This window comes from Clinocottus analis, unplaced genomic scaffold (assembly GCF_023055335.1).
Source record: "Clinocottus analis isolate CAN_PGR_092001 unplaced genomic scaffold, fCliAna1.0.p SCAF_11, whole genome shotgun sequence".
Taxonomy (NCBI): Eukaryota; Metazoa; Chordata; class Actinopteri; order Perciformes; family Cottidae; genus Clinocottus; species Clinocottus analis.
Window position 1 is genome coordinate 5141252 of NW_027175832.1, and position 25153 is coordinate 5166404.

General features: G+C 40.7%; 2 protein-coding genes across 2 annotated transcripts; both read left to right on the top strand.

Annotated features, from left to right (window-relative positions):
* Positions 1–259: 259 nt before the first annotated feature.
* ints15 (integrator complex subunit 15) lies at positions 260–4455 on the top strand. The gene is made up of 8 exons (XM_068571149.1): positions 260–366; positions 820–1020; positions 1109–1330; positions 1567–1732; positions 1924–2201; positions 2322–2559; positions 3307–3346; positions 4107–4455. The coding sequence occupies exons 2-8, from the start codon at positions 826–828 to the stop codon at positions 4321–4323; spliced, it is 1356 nt and encodes a 451-aa protein (XP_068427250.1). The 5' UTR covers positions 260–366; positions 820–825; the 3' UTR covers positions 4324–4455.
* A 5160-nt stretch (positions 4456–9615) lies between these two features.
* On the top strand, positions 9616–24365 carry tfr1a (transferrin receptor 1a). The gene is made up of 18 exons (XM_068571111.1): positions 9616–9755; positions 15398–15442; positions 16544–16784; positions 17266–17449; positions 17564–17789; positions 17874–17996; positions 18148–18243; positions 18799–18938; positions 19050–19201; positions 19307–19426; positions 19590–19675; positions 19795–19858; positions 19966–20033; positions 20134–20201; positions 20307–20400; positions 20531–20752; positions 21057–21215; positions 21715–24365. The coding sequence occupies exons 2-18, from the start codon at positions 15410–15412 to the stop codon at positions 21955–21957; spliced, it is 2319 nt and encodes a 772-aa protein (XP_068427212.1). The 5' UTR covers positions 9616–9755; positions 15398–15409; the 3' UTR covers positions 21958–24365.
* The last annotated feature ends 788 nt before the right edge of the window (positions 24366–25153 follow it).

Here is a 25153-nt window from a genome sequence, read left to right on the forward strand (position 1 = left end):
TATATATATTCTACGTAAATGTGGAGCCCCCCATTTTTTGTAATTATGTGCACGTTAACAAACAGCCATTACTTTTTATATTGAGAAACCTTAGAGTGTAGGGTAAAATAACTCTCACTGCGTGTTTTAAGGATGTTTCTGTGCCCCCGTGTCGTAACAATTTCCAACAAAGAATTTTGCCGACATTAATAATAAAATATAAAACTGCGCATGCACTGACTCGGCTGAAAACGTCCATGGTCTGAATGTTATCCCACGCCGGCTTCCGTAGTAACAGGAAGTGGCGCTGTCGATGTTCGGAGACCATTCACTCGGTTTACCCAACGTCGGCGAATTGCTTAAGTATATTAAAAGCTTTTTGCAGAGGTGAGACATCAACTAATTAAATACATATGTTTTATTGAAAAGGCTTCAACAATAACTTCAACTAACTCACGTGAGACGTGTCGCGCAATTCCAAACAGTCTCTTTAGCTAACCTTGCTAACCACCAGCTGTAGCAGGCTGGAGGAGAAACGACTGGTCCACCTAAAAAGCGCTGGCTCACATATGTGAACCTACACTAACACAGATATAGAGACATGTAACGTTAACATTTGATTGTAACTACTGTTGTGTTTTTCCCCTTCTATTTCCTGTATAGAGAAGGACACATATGCAGAGAATCAGTGCATTGTTTTGTGACAGCTAGATTTGGTTTATTGTAGTTTTTTTTTCTCTGCAGTACATGAGACAATTTTATTTAAGACTTCGTAAAGTCTACAACATCATGTCCAAGTTGCACCTGATTGTTGAAAATCACGGTTTGGGCCTCTGTTAGGTGGTGATGGGTGACATTCGTCAGTCGTTGCTGCCTCGCGATGTGCTCAGTGCGGCCAAGGAGCTGCTGTACCACCTGGACATCTACATCTGTAACCTGGTGCAGTCAGGGAGGCAGCCTCCTCAAGTCGACTCCAAAACCCAGGAGCTGGTGGAGGAGTTCATTCTGCATGCACCCAAAGACAGAAACACCCCAGCTCGGGTAAGGCATGACCTTCAAATACTGCCAATATACATTACATGAATACAAACATGGACTGTTGGTAAACGGTCTTGTGTTTTTCTTTCAGAGAATGAGTGCTCTTCAGGAACTCCAGCTTTTGGAGATCATGTGCAGCTGTTTTCAGGAACAGAGCCGCGATACGGTCCGTCAGCTTATGTTCTCCGCCCTCTTTAGTCTCCAACGCAACCAGGCGGATGAAAGCCGTATGGCACTCTTAGGCAAGCTGGTGTCCATGTCCATTGCGGTGGGCAGGGTTCCTATATTGGAATGTGCAGCTTCCTGGTTACAGGTAGATATTCAAACTAACTTTCACACTTAAATGTGCATTCCGGTTTGTTTGTGTTTTGTTTTTTTAATGCTTCGATTTAATTTGAGTTATAGACCTTTAGTGTTAGCTAGTCCTGATGAAGTACTATTGTATGTATTATATTTAAACTATATAGTGCCTCTCTCCATGTGTGGATATGTTTATGTACTATGGTAGTACTAACAAACTGTGCCTCTGGTTATGTTTGATTCCTTCAGAGATCCCACCGTGTGTACTGTGTGCGCCTGGCCCAGGTTCTAGTAGACGACTACTGTAGTATGGTGCCAGGCTCGGGGCCCACCCTGCAGAACATCCACAACGCCAGCCCACGCTTCTGCTGCCAGTTCATTACTGCTGTCACCACCCTCTATGACCTCACCACAGGTTGTACAACACAAATGTACATTAACATGTTAAAACTGGGACCTAAAAAAATATAACAAGAGATTTGACACCTGTTAAATACATATATGTTTTGGCAGAAGGACTGTGTTTCGTCATAATCATATTTTTGTTAAATAGGCGGAACATGTCAACTGTTTTGCATCCTTAACTGTGTGTGTGTGTGTTTTCAGAGGAGCTCACCCCTCCTTTAGAACTCCTTCAGATGATTGTGTCGTGGATCCAAGATGACCCAGGTCTGGTCCTAATCAACTTCCTGAACACGGCCCTGTCTGGCAATCAGCCAATCAGCTCACTTGATGTCACACCCTTAGGGGGGTTGGTGCGCTGGTGCGTCAAAGCCCCCCTGGCTTACAGGAGAGATAAGAAGGAGGGGTTAACCAATGGCACCACTGAGAGTGAGCCAGAAGTGGGGCCTCTTTTCTCTGCTCTCCATCTGAGTGTCCTGCAGGTGTGTGGTGTGTTTTATATACATTTACCCACAGTATAGATTGTATATGAAGTATACAAAACACTCCCTGCATACAAAGTGAAGATAATCAAGTCATTGTCTATCTTATGCCACATGTAGGTCCTCATGCTTTTGCCAAACATACTAAATGAGAAGGGGCTTTTCGGTCGCCTGGCGCTGCTCCAGATGGAGTCCCTGGCCGCGCTGACCTCAGACCTCTCCAGGCTGTTGGACCAGGCCGACAAACACACGCACACATCATCCGCAGATACACGTGGACTGTCTCAGCTGGCCTTGGACCGGCTGGCTCAGGCCCTGCAGGTGGCCATGGCCAATGGAGCTCTACTCTGCTCGAGAGGTAAGATTATTGAAATTAAGATATAAATAGTACAGATGTGGAGGCTAGAAAAGTGGATAAAAGACAGAAATTTGATTTTATTAAAAAAAAGAAAAAGAAAACGGCCTCGTCATGAATTGCCTTAAAGGCAAAAGTGGTTTCTTTATTGGGCCAGAGACTGCAAATTAGTTTAATATATTCAAATACAGCTTGGTGTACATGCTCAATTTCTCTTTCTTTCCACTTTCTACTAAACACAATGAAATACTGAAGGCTCACAAAGAACATTTCCAATAACATGATTCAGATTTTTTTATTATTGCATTAAAAGGGATTTTTTCCCTCTTACCTGAAGTGCTTTTTAACAATGGTGAGAGTTGCTGAGTTTTGAAAATATCAGCCTTAAATATGTCTGCTTTCTCTCCAATATAATCTGACTATATGGCACCCGGTCTGTGGTGCTCAAAACACCCCAAAAAATACTATAACTACGATAATCCACAGACTTTGTGAGCACTGCAAGCTTGTTGAGTTGTTTACACTTTGAGCATCACAAGCTGAGGGCATCAGACTCCCATTATATTGGAAAGAAGGCAGACATCTCTAAAGCCAATACCTTCAAAAGGTTTTTCTTTCAACAAATGTGTCACAAATAAGCGAAGACAAAACTAGTAACGAACTAACTGGTTTAATCGGTTGTCGTATGGCTCTTCTCATCATGCTGTGGTGGTGTTTGAGTGCTTATTTCATGCTGACTTGTCTCTACAGAGGACCTGAGAGCCATCTGTTCCCGCTTGCCACACAACAAGTAAGAACCATTCACTTTCCTTTGCCCTTTTACCTTGGATTCATTTCCATGGTTACCTGGTTTCAGCTAGCGCTATAATAAGCACAGCATCAGCAACCAATGTGGAGTATACCTTAATGTTAAGAGTAGACCTTTTCTATGCCTTATTACAGTATTACATCACATTCAAGGTCCCACTGTGGATGGCACTTGGTGTAAATTGAGGTTTAGTAAACTCACCAGATCATTTACAGATGAAACCATTTTGGTGAAACGATGTAGTAAAAAATAATACATTTAATTCAGGTAATATAAGTGTGGAAATAAAGGTTAATACTTGAACGTCCAGGGAGGATGTCATTAAGAGCCGCTCGTCTCCGAGTAAATGCATGTTTCCTTCTCCACTGTCATTTGGTTGGCAGTTAAAAAAATTGTTCTTAAAAAAAAATAGCAAAGTGATATTTAGTCCCATTATATTGGAGAGAAGCCAATATCTCTAAAACTAGGCAATTCACACCAAGACAATCTAGACTGATAAATAACACAGGTGAGGGGAAACATGGATTTGGGGATTTTGGGGTAAACTCTAAATCAAAACTGATCGGCGCTCACTGAAAAGAATCACTGATTTAAGTAACATAAGTGTAGTTGTGATGGGGTTTCTTAACCCTCGTCCTTTAATTGTGATGTATACTTTGTGCCTAAAAATGACACACAAAAAAAGACAAATCATTTTTTTTGTTTTCAATCAATGTTTATTCTCTTTGTCTTGCCCCCACAGTTTGCTCCAGTTGGTGTTGTCGGGCCCAGTGCTATACTACAACAACATCCACACCCCTCCACTGGCCTTCAGCCCGCACGCTGCTCATTCCCCCATCGCCTCGCACCCGACACACCCTGCACACACACCTCTAGCCACACATCCTTCTGCTCACCCTCAATACCCCGCTCAGCCTTTCATGACGGGGATGCCGTTCCCCTTCCGTCCCAGCCACTAAAAGAAATGGTGTCAAACTGGTTTGCAGATGTGAAGTTGTGTGTCTATGTATGTCTGTGTTTGTGCATGAGTGAATGAATGTATGTGTGAGTGGTGTATTATGTTAATGAGCAGAGCTTCTGCTAAAAGTTTGTTAGGCTAACACATTTGTTCAATAAATATTTTTTTACCTCACTGTTGATGTTGTTCTTCATAACATCCACTTGTGGTCACTGTTGTCTCACTCCTGGCTGCAACGGCAGTACACCAGGTTTTAACTGGGATGGAAATAAAACTCTGCTGGAACCTTTATTATACTGTATGCACATAGTATGAGCAGTTTTTCTTTTTTTTACTTTAAAGAGCTCACTTGTGTAAAAAATATTACAGTAGATTAGTTGGAAGAAAAAATCTGCTTCTTATAAATTGCCTGAGTGGACCATCTCAGGGCACCGGAGGTTACATGCTGAGCACAAATATCTGTGACGAGTCAACGTGGGTCATTACGTAACCAAAGATGTCAGTCTTTAGATGCTAAGCCCCGTGTGTATAAGCTTTGCCCTATTTTTGAGACAGATAGCATATCGCTTGTCTGCAGCACACCCAAATGAAAATGATGTTCAACCCTTCCAAGAACCCAACTGCTCTCATCCCGGATGAGAATTGCATCATCCATAGTAGCTTTTGCAAAGCATCAGTAACTTTGATATTTAAGTCCACATCAGATCCACGTTTCCACTATCACCTACTTTTATGCATGCTCTAAGTGCCAAGAAGGAAACAGACGTGAGAGACACCTATGTACTCAGATGGTTGCCATTGTTTTTAGTCACTGCTTCCTTGTTTATTTTACCGGTAATGTCTTACAATGGTACCGCTGTAATTTCTTTAAGACTTCCTGGAGCTACTATGCTAAGAGAGATCAAGTCTCAAATCATCTCCAACTCCATGTGAGCAGCGCCCTGGATTCCACATGCCATCTCACATGTGTCCTGTTCGAGACTGATTGTACTGTGTATACTGCAGATTGTCTGTCGGCTTCCCCCTGAACGCTCATGGGTGGGACAGTGATAAGGATATCTTTTCTGGGAAAGTGATGCATCACTGTTCGGCTGGTGCAAGGTGACAACAGATAATATTGAAGTGAAAAAGGCGGGATCGTGAGAGAGAGTGTGAGCTGTTTGGCGGTCGCACACCTCATCAGGCTTTCAGATTCTATACACTTGTGTTGGTATTGTCCAAATCACTTTAAAAAGACAAGAAAGTACACTCTCAAAATGACTTCTCTGCTTCATGATGTGAACAAAGCTCACAATTATTCTACTGCACTCTGTATATGATTGGCTCACTAGTTAATCTAAGTTTGAAAGTTGCTTGACAGCAAACATTCTGGTCAAAGCTAGGTTTGTCTGTGATCGTCGTAGTATATAGTTATATTGGGTTCTAGAAGAAATCTTGGTTTGGTTTGGTTCACTTCCCCTTTGCAGGTGTGCGTTGTGGTTGCGTAGGAATGACTTTCTGTGTCAACAGCTGCAGAATCATGGTTTCCTGAAGGGAAACAAACTCCCAAGGCCAAACACCAAATTTGATTTTTTAAGAACTCAGTTTTCTAAGCTCACCATAAACCAGATGGGTGGACCTTTATTTTGAGCCCATCTGAATTCAACCATGTCAGTCGGTCGCCCATGAATATCTGCACTGCTTGGGCTTTCATCAGATGAATTTTACAATGATGTTTTAAGCTTCAAATGGGGAACCCTGAAACTGATTCACACTTGAAAAAAACATGGTCAGAAATAGAGAAGATAACAGTTACAGGTGACTTATTCAACTTCCTATGCCATCATTAACATAACAGGACCAGTATGACGAGAACATGAAATGAGCACTATTCAAAGGTGTAAATGTACTTTCAAAATGAGAAGACATTAAACCTTTTTCACCTCACTTTTGGTAATCAGTAGACAGTAAGTGTATGTGTATGAAGCACAAGGTATCATCAAAAAGTTTGTTTTGTCAGATCCTACAACATAGGACTTTATCCATACAAGTCCAGCTGTGGTGGACTCGAGACCACCCTTAAAGAAAGGATCCCCGCCCCTGAGTTTACATCCTGCAAAGCCTGATCTCACAATTCACTTTACCTCAAAACAAACAGATCTGATAAGTCTTTGTTTTTGAAGAGGACAGCAAACAGTTTTTAAGTGGGATTTTGCAGCATTATGCGAAATGAAAGACATTTCCCTCTCACACAGGTCTGAGCTCCTCCAAGAAATGAAATGTTCCAGATCAGACTGGGTTTAGTCGTTTCATCATAGTATTACAGCAACTCATGTCTTGGTTTTGTGAAAAAAATATATGTGATAGTGAACAAGAAGAACAAGGCACATTCTGACAACACTGACAGAGTGTACATGTGGGTGTTCAGCAGGTACTATTTACCAGGTTCACTACCTTTGTGTCATCTGAAAGCCCACATTTGTTAATCAGCAACAACGTCAGAGAAGTGTTCATCAAAATATATGATTATAATTACCTTGCACGTGTAAATGACGAGAACAAAAAAAATCAACCGCCTCTCAAAGCTATGCAGTCCCCTCACTACAACACCAGCTTCAACTGCAAAAGAAACATTTAATTCAAACATTTCCGGCAATGTAAACCAAATCTGATCATTATGAGCTTCATAGCTATAGATGTAATGGCAGAGTTAGGTGTACCTAATAAAGTGGACGCTGTGTATTTCTCTCTGAACCACAACGCCAACCTAAAGCCACACCGCAAGATTGACAAAAAAGTCTACCGGTATTTGGACCGGTATTTGGTATTTCTACCGGTAGCTTATTTACAATATTATACAACTTCTGTATAATCTCTTATCTCCTCGTCCCACAAGAAATGGGGTCACTCGTCGGTTACCTGTTACCGTTGAGGAAAAACATACATTTATTGTGCTTCTGCTTTCGACCAACAGCTAAATGCTCGTCAAACAATACGACTTAATGGTGTGTATTTGCAAAAGAGGATATTTTCACATCCAAAGAGGGAACTAAGATATTGCATGAGGTGTTAGGTTTCTAAATCACTCTGTCTGGTGGCAGCCTATTGTCCATGTGTTTCTTAATAAATTAAAAATAAATCCAAGACATTTCCAGTGAATAACCACAACCACATCTTGCAATATTGTTTTTTTTTCTTTTCTGAGAAAACTTTTCCTGTACTGTTTTCGCACAGTTGGAGGGCTGTAATAGTGCCGTGAGTGGCAGCCTCAGATATTATGGGAAGGTGTTGGATGGCAGTGCTCTTCACTTCTAAGGTGCCTGACTCAGAGGTAACAATTCAAACAACCATCATTACCTGCTGCTTGTAGCCAGTGTCAAGTAATGACACAGAAAAAAGAGACAATTGAATCTGCTGACCGTCTCTATGGTGACTGTCCATTCCCGGCCTGTGACTACGGGGAACTACAACAACGACTTTCTGTGAAAAATGCAGTTGAACTTTCGGGACTCTAAATCTTTGAATGTGAGACGGCTGTTTCTAAGAGGAGACAGAAATAAATGATTATCGTGTCCACTGTTTTGTTCCGCAGGAGATAAACGGCAACTTTATTTGTGCAATCTTGGGTACGAACATGCATGTTCTAGAAACCAGGGGACTTCAGAATCAGAAACAGTTTGCACATACAAGCCATTTGTCTAAATTCAGTGCAAAATGTCAATAGACATAATTTAAACAGAATTATTTTTTAACATCTGTTTATAAGTGGAAGAGCTGTATAGTTTGTGCAGGAATGTGCAAAAGTTCATGGTATAAAGTAAAGTTTAAGGTGATTTTTGTTGTATCTGTCTGCTTGTAAATTAATTTAGCTCTTCACATCAGCTCCCTTTTTATGTCACTTAAAATTTAAAGCAATGATGGAAAGTGACCCAAGATGTGGGAAAATGATGCTGTGGGAAAATGATTTAAGTCCTCCCAATGACTGGTTTGCACAAAATATACGCTAGCAGGCTGGCAGCAGACAAAAACATGTAATTACTGAGGTTACCCAAAAGAGCAATTATAGGGACAGCTACACAACCTTGTTAAGGCTGTTTTGGTTGAAGAATCAATAATTAATAATTAAAACTGATGGTAAATAAATGGGATTGCAAAACCAGCTATCAAAAAAACAAAAATAACCATGTTGACAAAGATCTACTAATAATTTACCAACACTGGCGTCCGACTCGGTCGTGCCTACCACCAATGACCAATCCCAGGAGCTGTTGATTTGTCAACCCGCTCAGACTGTCTGCCTTTACACTAAATAATTTACCAGAGTTGGCTCATTTTTATCTTAGAAAAGGAGCCAAAATGGTCCCAGACAATTTAACTGGAAAGAAAATCTGCGCGTCCGACTTAGTCAGCACACTGATGACCAAACTAAATAAACCTGCACGCACTTTACTTTCCGAGAACTATTTTCACAGCTGCAGCATAAAGAAAACTATTTTGTGGACTGCAAGGTCTGAGAAGTTAACAGTCCTCTGCGCACTCGTGTTATGTTTATTCTCATTTTAAGGTGAGCTGCAGAAGGGAGTCGTTGATTTGTCTGGCTGTGAGACACTGGGGGTCATTCAAGGTAATCCATGCCGGAGGTGACCTCTAAACTTCTTTCCAAACTAAAATACTGGTGTGGTTATTTATATTGGAACTAAAACATTGTTTTAATATGCAACATGAACGGTAAATGTCTCATTATTATTACTTTTTATCTCTCCTGGTATCTTTATTATATTCATGTAGGCTTTATGGACTCTTACATTATATCTACATTTAAGTAAAGCCATTGAATGAATATAGAGTGGAGTACAAAGTGCACTTTTTCTCTGAGGAATATAGTAAAGTAGAGGCATTAGGTAGCACTTTATGAGTCAGCCTGTCACCAAAGTGCACTTCTGTAGCTAAATATATACATGTACTTACGTACTTCCCACCACTGATGACCTTATTTCAACTGTTGGTTTTCTGTTTGATCTCAAATAGAGCAACATAGTGGTTTTAAAAGTTTAAAGTTATCTACTGGGATGTATTATTACCTTACAACAGCTCACTTCTCCATTAAAATTAGTACAAACCTATGTACAAATATTGCCACTTGCCATGTATATAAACCATACCAGCGTGTCAAAAAGCACATGGAGAGAGAGCTCTGACTTATCCACAACCGCTCGGAGGACAGACAGAATCTCGCGACATGATTTATTTGGCGCGAGCACAAACCCGGAAGTGACGTCTTAGCTACGCCTCTGTAGTAAGCGACGGCCAATCCGATTGATATAACTTAAAGCAGCATGGTCAAGGACACCCGGCTAAAAGAGGCCAGATAGCGAGGAAGCAGCAAGAGGAGCAACCTCGTGGGGAGAGCTGTCACAGAAGAAGTCAGTCGGTTTGAGCTGTGTTGAAGAAAAGGTGAGCGCGTTATCCGACACAAACCTCGCGCGACAATAGTCCAGACCGAGCCGAAGCTTATTGTACTGAAATATAACGCTAAAACTATAATACTTTGTATACGGAAAGACATAAGCCCTCGTATTTCTTTGGATAGTGTCAAATCCATTGCAATGTTTACTTCGCTCTTTTTAAATTGCTTTAAATTTCCCTCATGAATGGCACGCTGACGTTCGAGGAAGCGTGTCGCTTCAGCAGCGTAGGCGGCGACGCCACATGTCACTTGGGTTGAGACGCGGCTCCTCTCTTCTCCATTGTGGGGACAATCAACTGTACGTTATGCGCGTTGATGGTGGTCAATGCAACACGGCCGCCATAACGAGAGCAGCCGGTAGTCACGTTCAGGCAGCGCTGCTGAGCCAAACGTGAGCTGGAGTGGACTGGGGTCGAAACCCTGAATGACACTTCCTACTCCGGGGGGGAGGGAGGGTAACCGTGTCAGTAGGTAGACATTATACTGTCCCTGTTAACTGACCTTCACAGGCAGCAATAGACTGCTGCATAGATAAGATATCTTTACTACAATAACCATAGCTGTAATCTCCCGTCTGCACAAGCGTTTTTAAATAATCCAAGCTGCTTGTCCATATTTAGGTGTAGCTCAAAAAGCTATTTGACAGTAGCTTTGTCAACTTATGGTAGAACTGGAGCTGCATTTGTCTGTAGATAAGTTGTCCCCAAGGTGGTGTAGTGTGGTATTGGTCATGCACATTGAACACAGTCTAGCAGCAGGTACATATAAAGTGTTGCCTTCCTTTGTCCTGGAAAATAAATAAATAATGTAATTTAATATCTTATACACCATCAAACAAGTTTCCTATATTGGTTAACCGTTTTAAGAAAATACTATTTTGTATCTGTAGGGGGGTATTAGTCACCTGATCATATCTTTTCCTGAGTAGGAAGAAAGAAACTACATCTTGTCTTGCAGCTCATTTCTGGACTTGCATTTTTTTATGCTGTGTTGAAGAAGTTCTTGTGCAGGCCCAGTACACTGGATTTGCCTGCCTCACTGTTCTACGTCTGGCTCATTTTCCCATCAGCTGCTTGGAGCTTTTCCCCAGTGTGACTCTCACATGATTTGCCACAGCACAATGACTCCTACACTGACCTCTCGCCCCTTCTCCTCTCCTGCTGGCCCTACCTTCTTTCTCTCACGATTTCTTTTTGTTTCCCACACTGTACTTTTTTCTCCCCTTCACCTTGTTTCCCCACTTTGTGCCTTTTTTTTTGTTCACTCTGCAAAGTTGGACACTGCTGGGGGGAAACGGTGGATGAGGCCAATCTGTGATGCGTTTCAATAAAACATTTTTGACACTAGCGAGGGTCTTTTTTAATCTGAAATATTTTACATTGAATTTCTTAAACCGATTTATTAGATTGAACGAGTCTTTGAAAATATCTTGTCCTGGTTTGTACATATCTATACTTGTATTATTACATGCTAGCTGTGTCAAGTGTGTATTCTACAAGGTTAACAGGCTTATTGGGTTCATAATGGACTTGGTTTAAGATGGCCTGTGCCCGTCTGCTGCAAGTTGTTATATTTCCTATGAAGACTATTAGTGCGCAGTGTGTGATGATTTTATTAATGTAACATGTTTTAGCATATCAAATCTATCTACATTATTTCTACATTACTTCATTTTATCATGTACATGGATGAATACTGTATTCTGTTGTGTCCTGATGCTTTGTTCATGTTTCCAGGTAAGGCTCGACTACCAGTTAGACCGGGTTTTCACATAATTGTATGGTATTTGGATACGAGGCGCTCAAAATACTCAAAACTCTTACTATAACAACAACAAGAAGACTGAGTCTTTTGGAATGATGGAGTGAGAAAATCACTTTATACGGTTTAATGAAATGTGACAATAGATCGTTCTTACAGGAGTTTAAATGCTCCCACAATGCCAAGCTGGGCAGCTAGTTTTTTGCAACAGCTGATACAATTTAAACACTGTCAGTTATTAAGTCATCATCACTCTGGCAAATACATGTATGGTTGTACTGCCTAGTAAACATTATGTAATGTTGTTAAGGTGACTTAAGTTGTTGCTCAAGTGTAGGGATAATTGGTAAACGATCATGTCAGCATTATTAAATAACTACATTGGGTGCCTTCTGACTGGAGTTGCGTGCATGTTAGATGAAGTCCTGAATAATTGTATAAAGAGCCCTGTTAACAGCCTCCGCCCATCTCAACAACATTCAACAGACTTTACAATAGTTTTGTCGTAATGTTAGACCAAAAGTCTTCTTGCCACAGCTTCTATAACATGCTGTTGGGAAGCAAGTGTTCCATTTTTTTTTTTCAAAGGGATTTGTTCAGTTACTAAGAACACTTTGAGGAAGCCATGTTTGATCCTGGAAGTTCACCTTTCATACACTGCCATTAATCTGTCTGTAGACCTATGCATTCCATAAAAATTTGCATTATTTTGGGGAAAGAACGGTAGGCTGTGTCGCATTTTTTTTTATACATTTGTCCTTGGACTACAAGGGGAAATTAAATCTGTCCACCGTCCTTTCTTGTTGAATCATTGGGTCTGTGGCCTCTGTCCCTCATTTAGCATGAATGTCTAACCGGTTGGGCTTGTAAGTGTCGTTCCTGGAAGGGCGTGACTCAAGTTTGGTCTTGCTATCTCTCTTGCACACATTTGACTAAAAAATATTATAAGGAAATACAAGTCATGGTTTCGAGAATGCTACAAGCAAAGGGACCCCTTTTTACGGGCGTTTAGTTGAGTGTCGTCTTTGTAGATATTTATTCTTGATTTGTGTTCCATTTTTATATTCCTATTATCCATCCATAGGTCTCAAGTGAGAAAAAGTGGCTAATCTGATTAAAGTATTAAGGCTCGGTATGTTTGGTATGCGAGATTAGACATCGCTCTGCCCACCTTGGAGAGCAATTAGCTTAAGAAAGCAGCTAAGCCTGGTCTGATACCATTTTATAAGTCCATATCTGTCAAGGTTGCGTGCAAAGCGGGCTATGAGTAAGAAAAATGTGAAGCTGCTCTATTTTTATTTTATTTTATGACCCTAGGGTGAAATATATTTGCCCCCCACATCCCAAGGTTGTAGAAGTCAGGGGAGTCGTGGGGTTGTCTGAGGCCGTCCATGTTCTAAAGTTAGGTGCTCTTCTTTTAGTGTTGGCAGAGCGAGGTTGTTGTGGGACTTGGTACCAAGACCGACATGGCTGCACCCGCATTTGCTTTGTTGTACACTTGGAATACACGGTTAGGTTTTTATCCGTGCTATTGGAGTTTAGCAAGGCCATGTTTAGACGCTGCAAAGTTAGTGCTGGTCCGGCAGATCGTTTGTCTCCCTTTGGCATTTGCCCACACCAGCTCTCCTCACGCAATGTCCAGTTTGGGCTCTCCTTCCCAGAGAGCTTGTAAATCGTCTGAGGGATCATTAAGAGGTTCCTTGTCTGCTTTTTTGGCATGCTTGGCACACACCAATCGGGGATGTTCTGCATTGTTTTGTCTGTTTTCAGTTTCAGCTTCACTTTTTGTTTCATTACAGAGTAAACTGAACAGGGGATGCACAAGTAAAGTTGCTCCCCTAATTTGACCATGTTTTAAATGTGGTTTGTATCTGAGCCTACTCAACAAAGCAGTGTTTTCAGAAAAATATTCAGTCCAAAGTTCAGTAAGTGTGGCAACGTTTTAACTCACAAGGCCATATAATTATCTACTACTTTTCTACTACAGGGCTGGATAAGACCAGGGTCGTTTAAAAGGTTTTGGTCTGTTTTTGTTCTTTTGAAGGTCAGGCAGAGTAGAAGACGTCATGATCGTTGTCTGTCTAATAATACTATGCACCTTGTTGCTCAGATAAGAATTGGGTGAGAGTTTCTCTCTATGCTTACGGCTTAAGAAGTTAGTTTGTTTTTACACTACAATCACTTCATGGAAATGCCTTTTTTGTTGCCTACAACTTATTGGTCTGCATCTTATGTCTAATTTGGTTTGCATTCATTTTGGTGTGAAGAGATGCTGCTGGCTGCATCTCCTCCCCTCCAGTGCACAGTATACATAACCGATGATTAATCGGAGCAGATGGGATGCTTCACAAACTATTGGTGAAACTGGGCTCTTATAGCAGCCATTTTACATGGTAAAATACTCGCCATAGGGTCAACCTTTGCAAAACGTATCTGCATTCACGTAATGAACTCCCGATAATAATCTCAACAACTGCATACAAAATAATAGCACTTTTACTGACATCAGATATTTCATAAAAATAAAAAAAAACTTCACCGCATCATTCCGACAATAGAACACAAATGTTTAGCCAAGGATTTTCTAATCCTTTGTGAACAGCGCAGTTTGTTGTTCATGACCCATTTTTACCTTATTTATCCCCACAAACCTTCCATCCACAATGCTAGCCAAGGAGGACGTGAAGTAAATCATTCAGCTGTTACTTTAACTTGCCTACCAATTTAGTGTTCTCTTTTCCAAAGAAATCCATCCACTCTACGACCATTAGCATGCTACAGCTAATAGGCAGTTTCGGCAGTACACCAGTTGTTCACTGAGTAAAACTTGTGCTCCAAAATTGCTGTTGTCTTTTTTTTTTTTTCTGTGGGTCACTTGGTGTACCAAAACTGAACGCCTTGTACTGAACGATCAGAGACAAATACATGATAGGTGTATTTACTATTACCTTTTTTAGTTATTGGCAAATGGATGGAGTCTGGCTATGGAATTCATTGGATTGACATGTCACTGGTGATACTCAAAATAAATCCTTAGGGATTCTTCTTTTCCCCACAAAAAGTGACTTTGCAGTGTCCATAGGTCAAATATTAGTGAATCAATTTTCATTCAGTGGTGATAGATTCTATATTGTAACATTGTCTCTCTTACACCGTAATGTGCATTTATAATGTGGTGATTCATCTGATGTATTTGTATACAATATGTATAAGAACTGTGCAGAAAAGAGCTTGCAAAGTGGTTCCAATTGTTATCAAATACAAGAGATCCGGGTTTTGACCCTTGTCGGCCCCTTTTGCTGCTGAAGCTTCATACATAACTTCTCTCCTGTGGGTGATCACATGCATAGCTCTTATTCCACTGATAGTGCATTAAAGAAAATATACAGACAACTTGGGTTTCAGGTCTTGTTCATCTGTGAACTTGAAACCGTGCTTTGTTTGGCTCATTTTTTTAATCAAAGCTAGTTATGCTATTGTATTGTACTGGCTATGGAGTTCACATGGAGTCTGTGTGGACCCGTGCTGGACACTGGTCTTTTGTGCTGAGAAACAGTGCTGCCTTTCACATAAGAGGCAAATGAAACCCCGTGGATGTTTGGACAAGAGGTGGGATGTGGTTTTTGGACACTCCTTTTTATTCCCAGAATTGAGACTGTAACACATTGTATTGAACGACAAGACTTTAAAAAATGGCTGGTAAAAAAGGTATTTTAATTGTCATTTCATCTACAGGGAGTTTAAAACTCAACGTAGCGTTTCGATTGTCATTTTGAATAACCTCAAAAAATCCGAAAGACAAGAACAGTCCTTTCAACTGTAGACCTGATGCTTCACTTATACTTTACTTGTTTGTTTCCATTTTTAGACTGACGCAGCAATGGACCAGGCAAGGTCAACAATATCCAAAATTGTGAGTATTATAACCTCACTCCTAAAATGACAAGCTTTGCTCTGAGGAATTGTCTTCCCATTATTACCTCTTCTGAAATGAGTGTCATTACAACTGACCTTTCTAGCACAGATGAATGTTCTTTCATCATGGGAATATATAATTATTACTTTCACTTTTCGTTAACAAAATCTGTACGGTTCCTTTTTTTTGAGCCCCGCCTTCATGCAGTCAATGCATGCAGGCAGCGGAACAGTAAGTGCGCTCTGATCCGAGCTATTTTCATAAAGTTGTGAAACTAAAAATATGCAAAATTGTATTGTTTTTAACATTCGGGTACCGCATGCTTATTATCAGTCGTTTTTTCATCCTTCTTTAAGCATTCCAAAAACAACGGCTGTAAATTAATTTGACATTTTATGCATATTAGTCATGAAAGATGTTTGGTCGTTCTTGCCCTAAGACAAGGTTGTGCTTTTTTTTTTTTTTTAGATTGTCTGCTATGAGCTGTGGATTGAGAACTTAACTACGACACAGCTAGAAAGATCAGGAAATCACATCAGTAAAATGAAACGGAAACTGAGCTCTTTTGCTTACTTTATTGTTCGTATTTTACTTTATAGTTTACAAATACAACTCTCGTTGGCACAGTCATATTATGTGTTATAGATTTTGCTATTTTAACAAAGGATTCTTTCATTTAAAACAACAGGAAGCCCAACTGTAACCGTTAAAAATTAGTCTTTTCATGACGGGGTGTGCAGAAGGAAGTAGTCTGTTCCATTGTAGGCATCTTACTGTAGGCAATGCTAAAAGAGCAAATGTGAATTCCCACAACCTGGCAACACAAAGGTTGTTTTTTATTACTGATCAAATAAATGTTTTTATTTAGGGTATGAGCTTATATACTCTGAAGATATTTAAGGTATGTCTTATTAGAACGTGTAACCATCAACCGTTTCAATTCTGTCATCTCAAGCAAGTTGTGATTGTACAAAACACTTTGTACAAAACTCTATTGATCATAGGTTTCAGCTTGGGCTCAATCTACAAAAATATGTCTCTTCAGCTCTATAAAGATCTATATTTTCTCATCATCCCAGCATCGTTCTGTCTTTCCAGTTTAATGGAGAGCCACACTCCTACACGCGATTCAACTTGACGCAAAACATGGAAGGCGATAACAGCCAGGTGGAGATGAATCTGTCGACCAACATGGACGAGGAGGTCGGGGGAAACGGCGTGGGAGACCAGCTCAATCACAACAACTCCAACCGCAAACCCTTCGTGGCTCAAAAGCTCGTACGCAAACCAAAGAACCTCTGCTTCATGGCCGCCGCCACCCTCCTCATCTTCATCATCGGTAAGGGGTCAATGACTGACGCGGCTGTGTTTTTATATTAAGTTTGCTTCCCTGTAAAATAACTTTTCCTCATGAATCATTAGTTGGACTACGGCTTTGCATCTGTATTGGTGTCGCCAATGGTATCACCTTAAGGCTCATCTGGGTGATGTCACCCAATCTGCTTTTTATCACCAGAAAGCAAAAGCTCAAGTGTCGGTAACCCTTTCTGGGCAACAAAGACACTGAAGTCTCTTATGTCTAGACTTTAGGCCTTGCCTCGTAGTCGTTGCTTCAAGAAAATATAATTGACTGGATGTGTGAGGAAGAATTATCTGTCTGCTGTGTAATGTACAATACAGTCATAATGGTGTAGCATTTAAAAATGCTGGCTATTTATTTTTTTAGACCAACTTGATTCAGTCAGTCCTTGAGTGTACTGCCTTCTCTCCGTTGGTGAAACTGTTCCCTTCGGTTCATTTGAAACCACTGCTACTTACAGGGTACTTGATTGGCTACCTGGTTCATCGGAAGAAGGACTTGGCTCCCAGCTGTGAAGCCTCTAAGGACTCTTTTATAGAACCTTCTGGCTACGAGACTGGTGCGGCCCCGCTCATGGACTGGGACGATGTCAAACAGCTCTTCGCGCTGAAACTTTCGGCAGCCAAATTTGAACCAGTCTTCAAGTAAGTTTATAAATCTGTGGTGGGGCAAAAATGTCTTTCAAAAGCCAGTCAATGTTTCCAGTTTCCTTGTCTCCCTGTTCTTCTAGCCTCATGCTGTAATTTCTCTTTTCCCAGTGAGTTTTCTAGCACGAGCCACCGGGCCGGTTCTCCAGGTGATGAATCTCTCGCAAACAAGGTTATCAACAAGTTCAGAGAGTACGGCATGACGTCCTGGACCGATGAGCATTTCGTTAAGGTTCAGGACCCACCAGCTTCTGGCGCCAACAGATTAGTTTTCAAGAACGGGAAGGTTGAGAGTCCAGAGGGGTTCCTGTCCTACAGCGCCAATGGATCAGTGACGGTAATTTTAAAAGCTAAAAAATATTTTTTTCCTTTCTTTTTTTCTTTAGAGAAAAATTAAGTTTAATAATCATATTTGTTCCAGGGTGCGGTCTTGTACGCGTATTACGGGCAGGAAAGTGACTTCAGGTGGCTGAGGGACAACAACATTAACCTGACTAACAGGGTCGTGTTGGTTCGGGTGGGACGGATCAGCGCTGCGGAGAAGGTGGGTGGTTAATAAAAAATTCAGTATGAGTTTTAGGATACATTATTATGTTAACTTTCTTCTATCCTCAACCACTGTAAAATGTCATTTTTGTAATAAGCTGTTGTCGACAATAATAATTTCCATGACTTCTTTTGCTTTTTGCTTACAGGTAGCTAATGCTGCCAAAATGGGTGCCTCTGCTGTGTTGATGTACCCAGACCCCGATGATTACTCTATTGGAGACTCCACAGCGCTCTTCGGACATGTGAGTGTTTCCAGTAGACGCAACATGTTGGACAATGAAGCTTACCAAAGAGACGTGTAGACGTATTTAGTTTGTTCAGCGATTGACATTTAATCAATGGTTCCGGGTTTTGTTTGTATTTTGTGCTCAACTAGCTTCTATAGTCACACAAAGGGGTGACACCTCAACGCACAGATGCGATGGGTTGCGAAAAAGCAAATTCTCCACCGGGCAAACTGACCGAAGTTGGAAATAAGCCACGCCCCCTTTCAGGCGCGAGTAACCTTAGCAGCACGTTTGGCGTGAACGCAGCATTATTGTCCAGCGAGTAAACTGACACTGGTAAAGCGTTGAGACTATTTAAAACGCTTTTGGTGTGAACGTAGCATAAGAGTTTAAAGGTATACGTTCCACGTTTTTACATATAATTTTCTTTGTTTTTTAAATTTAGAAGTTTGAGGGTAAGGCTCCAAACTGCGAGGAAGATTAGTTTGAAACGCAAAGCATTCAACATGTCGCTGTCAGATGGAAAGTTGTCAAGTTTGCCAACAGCTATGATTTGTCTGTCTCCCACAGGTCCACCTGGGTTCAGGTGATCCCTACACCCCAGGCTTCCCCTCCTTCAACCACACCCAGTTTCCACCCGTCCAGTCTTCAGGCCTGCCTAAAATCTTGGCTCAGACCATCACAGCAGGCATGGCTGCCAATATTCGGAAGTAAGGCTCAGATTCGCTGTGGACAAACTGAAGCAACGTACTTTTAATATGAAATATTTCTCTTGCGGTGTGAAGAGTTAATACTAACATTGTATTGTCTGTATCCTACAGGCAGCTGGGCGGTCGGAATGAACCCGAAAGTTGGGGTCGCCGGTTCAAACTGGGAGAAGAGAGTGACGTTGCTGTTGTCGAGGTCAACAACGCTCTTGTAGAGAAAAAGATCAATAATGTCTTTGGAGTCATCAAAGGCTTTGTGGATGCGGGTAAATTTTGTTTTATTTAAAAACGGAGATCAGAAAGTTGGTACACAGACTTCCTAAAAATGAGTACTTGACTGTCTTCTTTGTCTTTTTTTTGTGTTATTGTAGATCGATATGTGATGATCGGCGCTCAGAGGGATGCGTGGGGTGCAGGTTTTGCTACGTCGACCGTCGGCACCAGCGTCCTCGTTGAGTTGGCACGTTCCATCTCGGATATGGTGAAGAATGGTATGTTTTTAATCTGAAATGTAGGCATATTTGTATTAATATTGCTGGACTGGATCTATGCTTCACATTAGATCCTTCATTTAGTAGCTGAAAGAATATTTATAATGTTCATGTAGTGAGGGCACTGCTTTTTCTGTTAATGCATTTCTCATCTTCTTGCCAGATGGATTCAAACCAAGGAGAAGCATCGTGTTTGCCAGTTGGAGCGCTGGAGAATATGGGAGTGTTGGCGCCACCGAGTGGTTGGAGGTGAGAAAGATTGCACCCAATTGCATTTCTCGATCAGCAGCTTTTATGCTGTCATAGTATTGAGTTGTGTGAGGACTCTTTCTTGATTTAGTTTTTGTATTTTTTGTTTTAATATCCAGGGTTATCTTTCCACTCTGAGCATGAAAGCCTTCTCCTACATCAACCTGGATAGAGTTGTAACAGGTATTTATTTCAGGTTGCTAGCCTATGAAATATCCAAAGCTACCATATGTTTACAATATGACACAATAAGTGATTATCAGTGACTAAATATAAGTCGTCTTTTTCAGGTCAGAGAGAATTTAAAGCGGCAGCCAGTCCTTTGCTGCATGGCCTGATCGAGAGCACGCTGGCCGAGGTACATTAACACAAGCCTACAGTGTTATGAGTTCCGTACAATTAACAATTTTTTGTGAATGTCAAGATGTAATGTACATCTGCATTTATTTTCTCCTTAGATAAACTCTCCAAACAAAGCTGGGACACTCCTTTCCAAATTTGCAAAGGGAAACCTAGAATCTAATGTGTAAGTGTGTGTGTGTGTGTGTGTGTGTGTGTGTGTGTGTCTCTCTGTGCATTGGCGTGACATCCAAGCTGTTCTCACATCATCTTGCATGTGTCTATATTCCAGGTTGGAGCCTCTAAAGTTGGATAATTCCGCTTATCCTTTCCTTGCCTTTTCTGGCATTCCCTCCATCTCGTTTGGATTCACCTCCGCTAACCCCGTAAGCCATCCCGTCAAACAACAAGTTACCATCAAGCTTGGGTCATCCTGGGTTTTATTTACCATAACTGCCATCATCGATGTTACGTACAGTGTTGTGACAATCAACATATCCTGCTGTCCTCTTTCAGGACTACCCGTACATTGGCACAATGCTGGACACCAAAGAGAAACTGAACTCTGCAACAGGCAACCAGGTTGCTCAGCTGGCTGAAATAGCGACCCGGTTCGCAGGTCACATAGCGTTGAGGCTGGTCCATGATCATCTGCTGCGAATGGACTTGACTAAGTACAACAATGTTATCCGCGCTCAAGTTGGTGAAATCAACAGCAAAGTCAATACTGTTAAGAAGGTAAGTGTCCTTTATTTTCTTGCCGACATGGTTTAAACTTTCCCAACAGTTGCTTTTTGGGTTGTTACAGAAGACTCAATCAATGTTTGTTTTTCTTCTTCTCTCTATTCAACACTACATTCTGATTATCTTTGTAAAGTAAGCACATTACCTTGTGTCTATTGTTTTCATAATTGATTTTTGTTGCTGTATTTTATTTTTTGTCTAATTGCAGCTTTGATTATGTAACCCAAAGCTGCACATCGGTATAGTTGAGTTTATTCAGAATACCAAATGACCCTGTGGATGCTGCGTGTGCTTCCAGATGCAGCCCCAGCTGTTGCCCAAAGCCCTGACAGTGCAGTGGTTAATCTCGGCCTCTGGCTCCTACAGCCGCGCCTCTCGCAAGCTGGTGGAGGACATCAAGAACAGTGACCTGGAGGACATCGAGATGTGTCGTATCATTAACGACCGCATAATGATGGTGAGACCTCAACTAGAGAAGTTCAAAAACAACATGGTGGTTGGGCAGAAGAGATGATGACATGTACCTCCTGGCCCCAATCCAAATTTAGCAACATTTGAGTCCGATGGATTACATTTGTGCGCTTGGTTGCTTATTTTGCCAGGTCACTGTCAATCAAATCAGATAGACCTACACCTACAAAGTCGTTTAGACAAACTATACTATGTTGCATATTTAAAGATGAGGAAACCTACATTGTCCTTGAGAAACAAGTTTTCAGGAACTTTTAAATATTATGTTGCTGAAGCAATCTTTTCTTGCATAGGAATGAAACGATAGCCTGCGCTTTTATGATTATTTACCAAAGGATTTTTAGGTTATTTTAATTTTAAACTAATGGTAATTAAAGTAAGTCACATAATTTTAATTATCCAAGCAAAACAATAATACCAGTGACTTAAAGCATTGCAAAAGTCTCTCTTCATCATCCTGTTTCCCTCCGCTTGCTTTTTTGTAGGTGGAGAGGAACTTCCTGTCCCCCTATGTGTCTCCCAGAGAGAGCCCTTTCCGCCACATCCTGCTGGGCTCCGGGCCTCACACTCTCAAGGCTCTGTCCAACCACGTGGAAGCCCTGAGGACCGACCACCCCGAGGCCGACGCCGACCTGTTCCACAACCAGTTTGCCTTGGCGACCTGGACAGTTCAGGGCTGTGCCAACTCGCTAACAAGGGACATCTGGTCTTTGGATAATCAAATCTAAACAGTAATTTCACCCCTTCTTCCTTACTCATATTTGGCCCTCTTATCACAACTTGTGCGGCTTTTTAAATATTTAAGCCGCTTGACAAAACCATAAAATCAGGGCCGTAACTAAATGGATACCAATTGCACGGTCGTCACCTCCAACATTTGAATGATGAGCTCATCGTCGTTCGTTCTAAAACTCTTCAAAAAGCCATTCATACATTGTACTTGCGCCTTAACGAGAAGAAAGTTTAAAGGGTCATTTACTTTTTCACTTTCCACTTTTGGAAAGCAAAAACAGATTTTTATTTTATTTTTTTATTTTTTTTACATGTGGCATTTCAATATGACATCCTGAATACTTTGGTGCTAGTAACAACTACCTTTTTAAATGCCCATGACATGTAGCACCACTTCCTAAATTGGTGTTGCCTCATGAAAGAGTTAAATTTCGTGAACTTGAGGCTTCTTCAGCACAGTATCATCAGGTCATCACAGGAAAGGCTGTGTCTGCCAGCTCAGAGATGAATACAACTTAAATGACCCGTATGATATTGAAAGCTTGTGACTTTCCAACCATTTACCATATTTCTTACAGATATAACTGCTGGTATTTCCACTGCTGCTGGAGCCTCGTGTTCATACCTGAGCTGGTTAGAATTGGTAGCTATAATTTCATACTGTGCTGGAATCTGCTGCTCAGGTTATTGTCACAGATTTGGAAGGAGATGAATTGAAAGTAACAGTTATGTTGCATGGAACACATCTTGAAATACATTTTGGACAATTGGCAATGATCTTCAAAATAATAATAACAAATAAATCTGAATTTCCTAATTACCTGAATGGCCTTCTGACGTGATGGCAAACCTCTGCTGGCCTTTCAAAAACCAAGGGAGAAGGTCTCCAACCATGTGGCACTGAAAACGAAAACCGTACGTCTATTTATTGTGTTATTTATTTATCAGTGGCAGGGTTCACTATAAATATTTTTTTATTGCCTTTTATAAAAAAATGTGTGTATAATTATCGGGAGCAGTGCCTTCCATAATTATGACAGTTATACTGTCGAAATGACAAAAGCAGCATCTGCTTAACGGAAGTGTACATGTTGACCGACGGCCAGGACTGAACACCGAACCAACGGGCGTCACTCGGACAACTGCACTACTCGGAGATCATTATTTTTAAACTGACACTGGATTGGTCTCGTGGCTGAGCCCAGCTCTCGTATCCCACCGCTGGCTGTCAGTGCTGGTCCCTCGGTGCATGGACGCCTCTCGTCCAGACAACATTATCGGCAGCAGCGTCTTCCATAATGTGAAAAGAAGAAGGTAGTTTTTGCCTACCAGTGTGTGTCCATATCGGAGGCAGTGCCCTCCATATTTCACTGTAGGAATGGATGTTTTTATTATCGGGAACAGTGTTTTCCATAATGTTTGTATATATACAGTAGAGTGCTACACAATGCACATGTCGTCTGCAGCTTTAGACCCTTCAATGATGTTTACTTGCGTTTGTTTCTTATGAAAAGGTTTCACATCAGCCCTTTTATGAAAATCTTTCTGTCATTAGTAAGGTAAAGAAGTTGTCTATAACTTGTCCCGGGTTTCTTTCGTGAGCTGTTTTGTCGTTTCATGCAGAGGCTGAATTTTTTTCTCTTGGCTTTATGATATAAAACTGATAGGAACGTCTTTTGCTTTCAAGAGTGAAATGTTCCGAACATGTTGGAGACCACAGGTTACACAGGTAGCTTAAGAAAAGATCACCACTTGCCTCACAAAATGGGTTTTGATCAGTTAGTCAGTGTGAAAGTGAATTCTACCTTTTCTGACGTCTTTATTCATTGTTAAGAGATTTCCTTGTGCCTTTGTTTCATAACTGTTTTTACATGCAGTACTTAAAGAGTTTTGGACAGTGTAATTGGTTTGTTTCTGTTTTTTTTTTCTTTCTTATTGTCTGCTAGAATCAAGTTACTGGTTTAAAGGCCTGTTATGCTACACAACTTCAAAATATATTTACAGGAATTATGATAAATTAAAGTCAAATCTTTGTAAATGGGATTTCAAAATTTACATACTGAATGTTACAGTAGTTAACGATGTCCTTTATCAAATTTGCTACACCTTGTCATTTATGGTCTTTAAAAAAAAAGAAAAAAAGAACCACAATGTTTCAGCAGAGAAACCTGCAGTGTTAAGTTTTGGATCAGTAGCCGTTTAAAATGATCTAGTCTCCTTTTTAATAGTCTGTTCTGAAAGTTACATTTCGAATATCTTGCTGAGGATCCGGATGTGAGAATTGGTTGACAAAATTAGACTATCAAGAACGTATTTTATATTGTTAAAACAACTTCTTTTTTTTCTTTTCTCAAACTGTATTCAAATTTGCTTGGCTTCACGCTTTTGTTGCTGCAATAAACAATCACATCAGAACTGTTGAGTTGTGGTATCATTAGTCTAAATCTATATAGTTCATTTGAAACTGCCTGACTTTTATAAAGATATCCTTTGTTTATTTTGTCACTAGATCTTAACTTGGTTTTTTATAAAACCAGCTTATTAAATTTGACCTTTCATTTGGAGATTTCAGAATATGCAGACATCCTGAAAAAGTTTCTTAACACGAGCTGTAAACGGCTGTCGTGTTCTTTCAATGAATCATTTACAATTGCATTGGCATCTAATGTTACTTCACCTGGATGTTTAAACCTCTTTGTGCAGGTTTATGTATGTGCAGAGTGCTTCCCTGTGCGCATCTTAAAGTTGTTTATGTAATTATGTGATGTAACAAATACTACATTTATTTGTAGAATCAATAGGCTGGTGTGACCACCTTTTGACCAGAAGATGGAGACAAAGTAAATCATGTTTGTATTCAACTGTCACCTTACATCTCTCACTGGAGTATGCTAGTTTATGAAATTATGGTTGTATTTAAATAGGAGATGATGGCCCTCTCCTATTCAAACCATTTTCCTGTCTAAATAGTTTTTGAATCGAATTACTAACCATATACTCCCATCACTTACCTTGAATGGAGCAGCTATAATAACTTTACTTAATGTATCTATTGCTTAATGATGTGAAATGATGTCTGTATACATTTTCAACATTTTTTTTTTGTAGAATTTTTAGCCACAAAGTGCAGCAATATTGCAAATGTGTGGCATGTTCCTTTAAGAGTGGGTTGACAGCCTGAATGTGCACCAG